The sequence below is a fragment of the Convolutriloba macropyga genome, chromosome 13, assembly GCF_964194025.1.
Source record: "Convolutriloba macropyga chromosome 13, txConMacr16.3, whole genome shotgun sequence".
In the NCBI taxonomy this organism is placed as follows: domain Eukaryota; kingdom Metazoa; phylum Xenacoelomorpha; order Acoela; family Convolutidae; genus Convolutriloba; species Convolutriloba macropyga.
In genome coordinates this window covers 36,249,739-36,262,864 of record NC_134480.1, presented here as the reverse complement: position 1 = coordinate 36,262,864, position 13,126 = coordinate 36,249,739, and the positions used below count along the sequence as shown (strand labels likewise).

The 13,126-nt window shown below is 35.8% G+C and overlaps 1 protein-coding gene across 3 annotated transcripts in view; it reads right to left on the bottom strand.

Moving 5' to 3' along the window:
- LOC142352094 (uncharacterized) overlaps positions 1–13,126 on the bottom strand; it is a 103,368-nt gene that overhangs the window by 36,694 nt on the left and 53,548 nt on the right. For 2 of the 3 annotated variants that reach the window (XM_075404462.1, XM_075404463.1), the window contains exons 5-6: positions 11,022–11,220; positions 9,963–10,554 (exon numbers count right to left, since the gene is read on the bottom strand). In XM_075404462.1, the coding sequence (XP_075260577.1) occupies positions 9,963–10,554; positions 11,022–11,220 (791 nt within the window). The remainder of the gene's footprint in view (positions 1–9,962; positions 10,555–11,021; positions 11,221–13,126) is intronic. The other variant, XM_075404464.1, reaches the window with a different exon arrangement.

Genomic DNA, 13,126 nt, shown 5'->3' with positions numbered 1-13,126 from the left:
GATTTCTCACTCCACTTTAAATGCAGTTTGAACAAAAATTACGCCTCAGACCTACTCATTATCTTCTCCTTTACTACTTCAGCGTGACTTTAACCACTGTAATTTGACTTCTCATCGACGTGAAAAAAAAACAAAAAAAGTGTGAAAAAACAGAAAACATAGCTGGCAGACTGCCAGAAAATAGCCGCAATAGCTTTGTAGATCTGCAGTCTCAAAAAAAAAGAGTAAAAAAGACAGACCAAAAAAATTCGTCTTTTCATTGGAGGCTGATATGTTAATTTGATTAAGAATCTGTAATGCTGCCTCTATTAGCTGCTCTCAAATAACCTTCATTTATAGCTGCTCTCAAATAACCTTCATTTAGAGTGACACACACCCATTTGACCTTATTTCTTTGAATTAAAGTAAATAAGTCAATTTCAAAGTGAGGAATCATTTTTGAGAGTCAGGTAAGTCAAGTGTGACCAAAATTTAATCACGCCAATGAACAAAAAAATCGCTCCCCAAAGAGCGAAAAATGACGTCACGCACGCACTTGAGTTGAAATTGCATGAACGAATGCCCAAAACGCCGATTTGAAAAGGCTGTGACGTAATGTGGTCAAGTGGTCAAAACAAAAATATTCACGACGAAAGTAGTAGTAGTAGTAGTAGTAGTATCAAATTAGCTAAGCAATCTAATGACTAGTAGAAGTTTAATTTGAAAAAAACCTTATACATTAAAACAAACTTATTACACCACAAACTTTTAAAACGTTAATCAGAAAAGTTTTTCCTGAACATTCGCTTTGTATTTAATAAACCAATACCGGTCCTTATTTTAATTACGTTTTTGTAGATTGGTTGATGAAACAAAGTTTTTTAAGGGGTTTTGGTTTAATCAAGCGAAATTTATCGAACATCAGCAAACTATAACACATTGCACGAAACGAATAGTAGAACATAGCAGGACAAGTCCTGACGTACAATTCAAAGAATTTTCAATGACTAAAAATATTAGCTAATTGAGCTGGGGCCCCAAAACAGAATAGATCCAAAAAATCATTGTCAAAATGCCGATGTGAACAAAAAACAACTACCGAGAGAAAAAAATTGGTCCAAACGAAAAACTAGACCTAGAACGGACTATGAGTGAATTGGGAAAACCATTTAAAAAAAATCAGATGAAAAAAACAAAAAACAGAAAATCAATATCAAAATGCTGCTAGGGAGAACGAAAAACCACTAGCGAGATATGTAATTTTGATTCTAACAAAAAACTAGGTATAAAATGAGCTGTGAATGGATTGGAAATACTATTTAGAAAAAAATCCGATCCAAAAAATCGAAAAAACAGTAAAAATCCGAGTGAAATTGCCGCATGTGAACAAAAAACCACTACCGAGAAACCGAACTTTTGTTCAAACACCGTTCTCTCACTCTACTTTAAAATTAGAGCACAAAAATTTCACGCCGCAAAACCACTCGCTTTTTCGCTCCACCCTCTGTTGCGGCGTGATCAAAATCACTACTCTTGACTTCAAAAATCATGAAAATGTGTGAACAGATCTTAAAAAAAGACAGCTCCCCAATACAATTCAAATTCTTTGAATTGTAAAAAAATAGGAGCGCTATAATAGCCGGCTGAGAAGATGAGGGCGGCTATTAAAAATGGAGTTTTAAAGCATTTTGAGCAGAATGCGAGGAGTCAAAATAGCATAGAGAGGTCAAAACGATTTTACGCAGATCGTTGAACTAAATGTAAATAAGGTAAAGCAAAACGATTTTTTTTGACGAATTAAAAAAAGGGCCAAAATAAAAACCAGCTTGGAAAAGGGGGGCAGCTATTAATGAACTAAAAGCTCCAAAAAAATTTCTAAGAAACCAACATTATCAGGGTAATCTCATTCGTTTTCGGATTAGCTCAATACAAATCATACATTAACCCGAATAATGTGAAAAACTTCTATTATTGGGAATGCAAAACCAAAACACTCTTGAACTATATAAAGAAAAATGTATTTAATAGCAGATAATAGCAGACAGAGAAGATGAGAGTGGCTTTTACCAGTAAAAACTAATTTCGGTGCAACCCTACCAAAATTCGATCAGAATTGCCTTTCACATGAAGCTCTGCTTCCTTTTCAGTTTCGATAATCCGTACATTTGGAGGCTACAAATTCTCAAAGTGATACTAAGTGACAAAATGATCTGCTTTAGAAGCTTATCCCGTTTCTTAGGACGATAAGTAAGTCACCCCAAAGAGAGCGAAGAACAATCTAGAACAAATCAAAACGGTCAAGCAAAAAAAGTTGCTTAAAAAGACGAGTTCAACTGTTGCTTCAAACTTCGTTCGAAAGCAATTAAAAACAGAATTGAAACTAACTAATATTGACCATGGAAAAAATTCGGCAGTCATTTTGCTGCAAACAATATGCGAGGCAATTTGAATGCGCAGCCGCTCGTGCCTTCAGGCATTTCTACTCCGAAAAAGAATTTGAATATAAATAAGCAAATTTGCAACAGCCAAGCATGCTTTGTTGATTCAGCTCACCGTTCGCTTTTTTATATATACCTTACAGATTAAACTAATTAAAAGCTGAACGTGAATTAGTTTACAATACACCACAATTTTTCATAGCTTGACGTCAGTCTGTTCGATGGTCCGTGTACGCACAGTACAGTACAATCTACGCAACACAATTTTAAGTTTGTTGCATGCTTGCATGTAGCATGACGTTAAAACCTGATCAAATGTTAAAATTTGAACAAAACTGAGGTTCACAGACAAAAGAAGTGAACAAATTTAAAGAACGACTACTCTAGATATCTTCGCTTCATGCTCTGTCAAACATCGACTCCGCAAATGTTTAGTGCCATTCAAGAAATGAGAGAGAGAAATGTGACAACATCTTTAAGAAGCTTTGATTGATCTATCTTAAATAACTTCAAATACCAATGCTGTTTTATCAATAACTCGTCATGTGAACAATAGTGAATAAAAGAATTCACAGAAATATCTCAAATACTCGTGGCGCATGCGATAGACAAATCTTATCTGTTTGAATTACATTTTGATCAAAAACTACTAAAGCAATTTAGAGGACATAAAATTTGAAGAATTAGTCAGAAGTCACTGGTCAAGTTCTTGCACAAAGCCAACAAACTCGACATTCCTTCGCCACTTTGAAAACAGGAGGCATTAAGCCCAAACACTTCACAATGGTGACTAAATTAGAAAATAATACACGTTCTCATTAAAGGGACTCGGATATCAAACACATCTAAACTTTGAAACATTCGGGATTTTTCAAAATTTGGGCACCTTTGCATGCGAAAACTTCATCGCTCAAAAATTCACGAAACAAAGCAAGAAAACCCATAGAAATGGTTGGTTGGAAAAAATCTATTGATAAAACTTAATACACAATACAAGTCAGAGATGCTTTAAGACCCGGTAGGCTAAGATGATCGTACTATATCAGTAAATAAAATATTCATATTTCTGAGCATTCACCCCACTGGCTCGATATAAGTAACCTCCAAAACTGCAAATATAAAGCAGAAGATAAGTTGCTTTGAGCATACATTTGTCTCCGCATTAAAAGGATAACTTAGATTGAGTTAAAATAACGCCAACAGTAGCCTTAACTTATTTCATTTTAACTTTAAAGCAAACTAACACCTCATTCAATTTACATCTTATTCGAGGGGAACTTTGGTTCGGACTTTGAAAATCAATACGTCCGTGAATTGATCAACACCGTTGAGATCGTTAACTTCAAAAATAGAGTAGTTCAGACTGCATGAAGAACACTTACTACACCTCAAACATCGCAGCATCAAAACTGTTTTCAACATCTGTCAACTGCTCAACTGGCAATTTTACCAATCTAACTAATTCTAGTTACTGTGGTGCAATTTGGTATAGACAGAAAAACATTTGCTAATCTAATGCTGCCAACGCCTATGACGCAAAGAATCAGCTTTAACTGCAAATAGACAGCTAGACAACCGAAAGAAGTTTTATTATATGGTAATAAAACGGCCGGCTGATAGAATTTAACTCTTTCATGACTCAGTATAATTACTTTACTAATCAGTTTAGATTGTCTGATAAGCATCATAAAATTAGCTATTAATATGCGGTCCTAAGCACGGCCTGGATTCGAAAACGTAAATTACAAACTGTAAATTAAAAGCTGCTTCAGCAGCAAAAACTTAGGTGACAAGATACTGCCGTGAAACGTCGGATAAATTGCTATCGAAAGACATCCGCCTGTCTTTCGATAGCAATTTAGCCGACGTACGTTTCAGGGCAGTAATTTAATTCAGAGGGGGGCTGTAGCCTCAAAAGCACTTTGTGAGCACATTTATTTGACTTTCAGTAGTAAACTGCCGTTAATTGTTTCAGTGGAATAGAATTCTGAATAAAGGATATGTTCATCCCACATTAAAGCTGCAAGCGTAAAAACGTTAAACCGGTTGATCAAACAGTTAGACCAACAGCACCCCAATAACTCCAACAAACTTCGTTTGAGAGCAGTCATTAATTCAGAATCGATCACCCATTTAAAATCGCGCAAAGGTGTTACAAAAACGTTACGGAGGAACAATCAAGCTGATTAGTATGAATAAAAAACTGCTGTATTGAGTTAGGAGGCGTGACTAGATGATCACGCGAGAAGCAGCGCCATCTTTCGCATATTTCAATAGACAACAAAAACAATTGTCCAAAAACTTGCCAACGCGAAAAAGAAAAACTTCCCTTGCTAGTTCCACGCCACAACCTGTCGAATTTTATTAGAGAACCAACGGTCAGAGAAAATCCGATGTTTAAAGCAGAAAGTAACACAAATTAGCAAACTATTTTCAAATTACATGGTAAAACATACCCGGCAGATTGCCGGAAAAAAGCCGCCGTTGATTCCAATAAGCTTGATTGGGATTGAAAGAATAGAAGATATTGGGAAGAAAAGATTTTTGTACAAAAACATTTTTTAAGTCGGATTTATTTTGATGGCATTTCGTAGTTGAACATAACGTACTTCTGTTTCTTAGAGAGAGGCTACAGGGGCTACTATCAATACCAATAAGCATTAGAGATGGTAACTAAGACTAATAGGAACGACGTTCAAATAGCGGGCATCTAAAATCGGACTTTATGGGTTTATCCCGTTTCCATTTCTGACTTCAATTTTTTATACTTACTCTGTTCATTTTGAATTGCTTTGCTGAGCAACTGATGTTCAAAATCACTTTTAGCAGAAAGAGAGAAGAGAGAAACTAGCCTAGAGAAGTCAAAAAGATATCACGCAAAATGTTGAAAAAGCGGCAAAATGCGGTAAAGCGAAACATTTTTTTATTCGACGAAGTAAAAAAACATAGCAGGACAAGTCCTGACGTACAATTCTAAGAATTTTCATTGACTAACAGAAAACTAGACCAAGAACGGATGAATGGATTTGGAAAACCATTTAGAAAAAAATGCGATCCAAAAAATCGAAAAAACTGTAAACATCAAAGTGAAATTGTCGCATGTGAACAAGAAACCATTAGCGAGAAAGCGAATTTTTGTTCAAACACCGTTTTCTCACTCTACTTTAAATTTAGAGCGAAAAAATTCACGCCGCAAAACCACTGGCTTTTTCGCTCTACTTCCTGTTTCGGCGTGACCAAAATCACCACTCCAATTTGACTTCAAAAATCATGAAAATGTGTGAACAGATCTTAAAAAAAAGACAGCGCCCCAATACAATTCAGATTCTTTAAATTGTAAAAAAATAGGAGCGCTATAATAGCCAGCTGAGAAGATGAGGGCGGCTATTAAACAGGAGGAAGCAGGTGTTAAATCAAATCTAGGAAGCTTTGGTTGTTGTGCTGCGCTTTCGGCCCCAGCTATATTTAGTGTTATTGTTTTTTGGATCAGATAGTGTCAGGTAGAAAGAAGCAGTTCACCTAAGAGAACAAGTTATCTACATTATAAACATACCCGACTAACGTCGGGCGAATTGCTCTCGACTGACGAGCGGTGGGCTTCGGTAGTAGTCAGGAGCTTAGGGACGCATCAGATTGGTTTGAGCGGAGTGAGGGGGGCCAAGTGATGGGATATATGTTTGTGCGAGAGCTGTACGAGAGGGGGGTCTAAATCCCCGGGTTAGAGGAGGGTGCATCGGGGTGGTGGTGGTGGGAGGGGGGGGGGGGGTTGGGGTGGCTAGGGGTGCAGAGTGGAACTATTGTCGGTGAATCGCATACTTAGAGAGTAGAAAGGCTCTAACAGAGCTGTTCGGCCTTTTAATGCCCTCCGAGCGCTTCGTTTTAATCCCGTTTTTGACGAAAAGTCAAATGGATCAGACCAAAAATCGGCCAACCGAAAAATCGCATTAAAAAGATCACAGAACTATTAGAATTACTACATACTTCGTGAGAGCAATTTAAAAAAATTAACGAATAAAAGCTCCTTTGAAAAAAAACAAAAGGCGAGAAAAGTCATTATTGATCCCCTTCATTTTCTGTTGTAATTGATTATGACAAAGAAAAGAAAAATTGAACTTCGCGTTATCATGATGAAGAAAGAAATTACCCATGTTTATTCGTCTCGAGTTACGCACGCAGGAACAGAAACCTTTCCTAGCTTTTTGAGCTAGATAAAACTACGATTCTTTATTTTGTTACTTGATCCTCTACGTCAAATTTCCAAATACAGCAACCTCTACAGGAAATCCCTGGCCTGAACAACGTTTAGGAAAGCTGATGATTGGACTCCTTGTCTCTGCGTCGCCAGAAGACGTCAAACTGATTAACAAAATTATTATTTCAATCAAAGCTGTTAGTAGCTGCACTTCGAGACAAACTTTTAGTGATTCCCACATGTCGCAAAACGACAACTAACCGTGCCCTGTGACCTTGAATCTCAGGAATCAAAAAATGTGAAATCCACGATTGAAGAGAACGTAAAGATCTTAAATCAGATCAACCTGGTGTTTTTTATAAGAGGAATGCACTGAGGAGAACTAACACGGCCTGATTTTAAACAAGCAAAACATGCTCATTTGCTTATCAGCGCCTTTTTAAAACATAATTGGCAGATTGCCGGAAAATAGCCGTGATAGACGCTTGGGGCCTTCCATGAATTGAAACAACTAAAGAGATTAGATAGATAGATCGACCACCAGTCCTTTAATAAACCACTAACACTAGACTTTTTGGGTTGTCTTTGGACTGTCATTTTTATGAGACACATAAGCTCTAAGGGAAAGCCCTAATAGGGCTTTTCAAAATTAGGATCTTTTCCGTTTGTGCCCCCTCAGCTGAGTGGGCGCATATTATTTGCACCCCTAAGAAGCACGTGCAATAATTTTTACATAATGACTTACTATGTAATGGCACGTGCTCAGTAACTGGGGGCGCGTAACGTACTGGGGGCACAAACGGAGAAGATCCCAAAAGTAATATTCGAAATCAAAAACTCAAGACTAATAATCAAGAATTAGGGCATAAGTTTGGCACTACTTAGATGCACACTATTGACCTTTAACAAGTAAATGTTCATAAAACTTAAAGTTCCATAAGTGAGTTCAGAAGTCATTTTTTTGAGTGAGGTAAGTGATTGAAAAAGTCAATTCCAAGAAGTCAGGGTAAGACGAAACAAAAATCTGTTAGACGAAGTAAAAAAAAACATAGCAGGACAAGTCCTGAAATACAATTCAAAGAATTGAATGAAAAACTTACAATTACTCTACCTGACCAGCAGATCAGTTCAACGATACCAGCCAAAACACAAACAAAATCATCTAAAAAAATTGAGAAACAAACAATCAAACAAACTAAACAAATATAAAATTATTGATAAAACTTTGAAGCTACAACCCCTAAGGCAAAATTTGATCCCTTTAAATATACCTATTTCAAAAAAATGTTCAAAACCAAATTTTGTTTCTGGAATTGGTGCAGTATTATATCTGCAAGGCGTGAAAAAATTCATTGGCCCTTGAAGATCGATTAACTCGAAAATTTTCAAAAATTAAAAATTGATATCAATTGAAATTTTAATGAAATGTTGCTGAAAATTGTGATATTAATATCTTAAAAATCATTTCTTAAGAAATGGTTCTAGTGTCTCTAGAGGCTATCCAAAAAACCAATTACAAGCTTTAAAAAATTAATTGGTTCAAAGATTCGTTCTATTAAAGTGTTGAAAATCATCCAATTACCCCCTAGCAACTATTTAATAACATACTATCAAACCTTGTATGAGGTTTTCTGGCTACCCAGGCGGAAAAAAACTGAATAAAAGACAAATGTTTTGAAAAAACTTAAAAAAAACTTGCAAGTTTTATCTTCAAATTCGAAAGGTTAAATTGTTGAAAACAAATCCATTGAAACTAACAACTATGCAGTAACTTTTTTCAGACCGTGGAATAGGTTTCTTGACACTTTAGAATGGACAAATATCAAAAATTGACAAAAACTAAGGAAACTTCAAAAAAATTGCAGATTTTATTTTAAAAATGCTAAAATTTGAGACATTAAAATGTTGAAAACCACTCCATTATTACTAAAAACTATAAAAAAATATACTCAAAACTATAATAAAAGCAAACAACTATAATAAACGCAAAAAACAACAAAAATTTTCAAAAACTTGAAAAAAATTGCAAAAACTAGTATCATTTTGTGTGTTTGTGTTTGAAGTAACAAAACATATAGCTCATAAAATGGTCATAACAAGTACTTTTGTCTCTGAAAATGCCTTCATCGACTTTTAAACATAGCCGCGATAAACGATAGTGGCGTTACATGAATTGAAACAACTATAGAAACAAAATAGACAGATCGACCACCAGTCCTTTAATAGACCACTAGACTTCTTGGGTTAGCTTCGGACTGTCATTTTTATGAGACACATAAGCTCTTTAGGGAGAAAGCCCAAATAGGGCTTTTCAAAATTATGATCTTTTCCGTTTGTGCCCCCTCGGCTCAGTGGGCGCATATTATTTGCACCCCCAGATGCACGTGCAATATTTAGAGCGGGGGGGGGGCACAAACGGAAAAGATCCCAGAATTAATATTCGAAATCAAAAATCAAAAACTCAAGACTAATAATAGAGAGTTAGGGCATATGTTTGGCACTACTTAGATGCACACTATTGACATTTAACCAGTAAATGTTCATAAAATTCAAAGTTCCATAAGTGAGCTCAGAAGTCATTTTTTGAGTGACTTAAGTCATTGAAAAAGTCAATTCCAAGAGGTCAAGGTAAGACGAAACAAAAATCTGTTAGAGGAAGTAAAAAACATAGCAGGACAAGTCCTGAAATACAATTCGAAGAATTGAATGAAAAACTCAAAAGTACTCTTCTTGACCAGCAGATCAATTGAACAACAGTGCCAGCCAAAACACAAAAAAAAATCATCTCTTTGAATTGTAAAAAATTAGCAGCGCTATAATACCAGCCTAGAATTGAGGACGCGGCTATTAAAAACTTCAACCTAAGACTAATCAAGCAAAAAACTTTGAAAAAATCACAAAAAAACATGAAAAATTGCACCATTTTGAGACCAAAAACTCCTAGAAATGACCTTTTAACCTTGAATTGAGGCCATCCCAGCAGCTGCAACACTCTAAGCACTTGAAGGACTACTAACGTCAACTTTGGGCCTCTAATGAAATTTAATGCCCGCTGGGCTTTACCTGTTTATCCCGTTTTGAAAGATCAAAGTCATTGAAAAATGTGTGAACACATCTTAAAAAAACACAGCGCCCCAAAACAATTCAAATTCTTTGAATTGTAAAAAAATTAGGAGCGCTATAATAGCCGCCTGGAATTGAGGACGCGGCTATTAATTAACGAAGCCATTGCCACATTTAAATTAATGGTTTTCAATCAATGCTGGATACTTGTACTCTTTTTTAGAAGTTTTGAACCATTCACTTGCGTTGAATTTCATGGTACAAGCTACGCAATATCAAACTCAACTGACCTTGCTGTGGCGCGCTCCAGTTCCTTCTGCAGAATCAGTTTCTCCTGATAAACCATTTCTAACTGGTTTCCTTGTTTCTTCATCTCCTCCCGAAGTTGTGTGTCCTCCATCGTTGGCGTTGATGGAACTGGTGTCTGAGCAGGGGCACTGTTCAGTTGCGATTTGAGTGCCATGCACTCTTGAACCTTCTGCTGCAACTGTTCACTGATTGAGCCAATTGTTTGCTTCTCCTTTTCAAGTTGCTCTGTAAGCTGCAAGTACTTGCTGATCAAGTCCTGACTGTGATTACGTTCCCGCTTAAGCTCATCCTCCAATTTGAGCACTTCCGGCGATACCTCAGGTGCACCATCGTCTTTCTTTGAGGTCTTCGAACTCACACTTGCCGTGCTTCGCTCGCTGTTTCGCTTCACACGGGTCGTTCCGCCCGTAGCCGGACCAGGAGGTTCAACTTTCTTACCCGCTTGGGTCGTAGATCTGCCTGCTGGTTTCGACTGCGATGCACTGCTGTTAGTGTTTTTGGATGGAATGGCTTTTTGGTGACCTTGGGTAATTACCGGCACCTCGGCTGTGAGCTGCACATTGGTTTGTGACTCTAAAAACAGTCGAAACTGCGGATTAACATAAGTATAAACTATATTTCAAATTACAGCGTTTTTATGCCCTGCCTCCTATCTCAAACAGGAAGTGCAGACAATTTTGATCAAGGTAAAAAAAAACTTTAAATTTGTGGTGAACTTAAAACACCATAATTCTTACTATTTCTTCTTATCAAAACAATAATAATTCTTAAAAGAATAATATGTTCTTGATATTTTTATGTACTCATGTCCCTCATCTAACAATTGTTTTGTCAAACAAAGCGAAATTATGGTCCGAGTCGATTAATATTTCAGTTTATTTGACAGTTAAATATCAGTTGAACAGTTAAATGCACATGAATACAATTTCCCAAAAACCAATCAAATACTATCAATGTATTTCGCAGGTTTAAATAAAAATCCCAATTATCCCAATTCAGGAAGCAGTTAAGGATGTGACAAATCAGTAGCTTTAACATACCCACTAGTTCCTCAGTTGAGTCGGAATGTTCTAGATTTTCAGACATAGGGGACCCTTCACCGTGTGGAAGGTTAATATGGTTTGCGGTGCTGACTCTCGGCGCATCGTGGAACTTACTCAGATTTCTATCACTTTTCAAAGCGATACTACTATCTGTTCCTCCCGATTTTACGGGAGCTTCCACGACCTCCTTCTTTTTCTGAAAGCAGTTAGGTAAAAAATGTAAGTGAAAATGAAGCTAAACAACTATGATTTTTTACAATTATCGTGAATTCGTTTTATATCATAATGGAAATATGACTGTTGTACTACTTCCCTACTTCCTGAGAACATAATCAATCATATTCATACCTGCATTTCACATTTCTATGCCTGTAAAATCGCAATTAATACTCGCAAAAATTGTATGCTCACAGGTTGAGCATTGATCAGATACAGAAAACAAAACTGGGTTCACGGGTAGGAAAATCATAGTTACCATAATCAGTTGTTAACTAAAACAAGACTGCTCGCGCGAGACTGTGCGTGGCACAGAATGTTCCAACATACGTGTCAAGTTTGCAAAAAATTTTCTTTATTTTGAAGTCGACACGATCTTTTGACTTAATTTACGTAGCAACATTGAGTACTATTTTATTCGAAAGAATGAATAATTGAGAACCCTCAACTTCATCAAACCGGAAACCAATTGCGTTGTCAATTATCTTTTAATGAAAATCCGATTTTCCGCAGAAATTAAAGTTCAAAAGAGCACCAATTGAAAATTTTAGCTAATGAAAAAAATATTGCAGTCGAATATTGCGTCTTCTCTTTCTGTCAAGATAACTTCAGGTTTCCATTATTCATAGGTCATATATCCAAATAATTTTGAATTTTTTTAAGATCTACAGCAAAAAAAAAATCAAGGTTAACGTTAATCGAGGTACATACTTTGACGCTTATATCAACGTACATACTTTGACGCTTATATCAACTAACTCATGCTGCTGGATTACAGTGAACGGTGATTTCATGTTTCAACCAAATTTGAATCGAAACGAGAAAGGGTTTATATGTGATCAATTACCGTAGATATGTATTATATGTAGAGAATTTCCGTTCAATAAAATATAAGACCAAAAAAGGCCAACTAGACAAAGAAAACAAGCGTCTTTTTCTCTAATGCTTTGAATGATCGTTAAAAAATTTACTTCGTTAATTATAATGACAAATTAAACACCGGAAAACGATTACGCAAACTTATAGGGAAGAAATTTAAATTATGGACATTTACAAAAAAAGATTTGTTTTTTAAGAGTTCTTATTTGGGCTTATTTGTTTTCTAATGAAAGCCAAAACATACTAGTGACTGATTAAATTTTCTTTGGCTTATTTAAAAATAACAGCTAACTGTCACCCAGTTGAAAGCTAAAATTATTAATTCATTTGAAGCATCCGGAATAATCATCAGAAAACAAAAATATATATTCCTTCCTTTCCCAAAATTATAATTTTCTGTTATTCTGGTTTGAAGCGTCCTATAATTCTGCATCTCTATGAAATTACAGCTATTTTATTGGAATGTTCACTGCTATGTGGCCTTAGCCTAAATGCCCTTTAGAAAATGACATTTTTAAAACAAAAATTTGGATCTTTTATCTTTCTCCTAAATCGAAAAAATTTAATAATGTACAAAAACCACCTTCGGAGAACCAAATAGTCTACAAATTAAAGACCCCAATTTGTAGAGAAAAAATTGTTTGTTCAGAAAGCTAGAAGAATTAGCAAAAAAGATGACCAAAAAAGGTCATTTTTGTTTAGTTTTTCTTCGTTCTTCAGAAAACTTGTTTCCTCTTCTAATCGCATACATGAGTTATCACATTTGTTAAACTGAAGTTATTTTCAGGCAACAAACTCCACAACAAACAAAAGCAAGTTTCTGCGTTTTAAAAACAAGTTACGAATTGAAATAAAAACATAGCTGGCAGATTGCCAGAAAATAGTTGCAATAGCTTCGTAGATCAGCAGTCTCAAATAAAAAACAGTAAAAAAAACAGACCAAAAAAATTCGTTGATTGCAGGCTGATATGTTATATTTTGATTATAAATCTGTGTAAGCTTTTGCT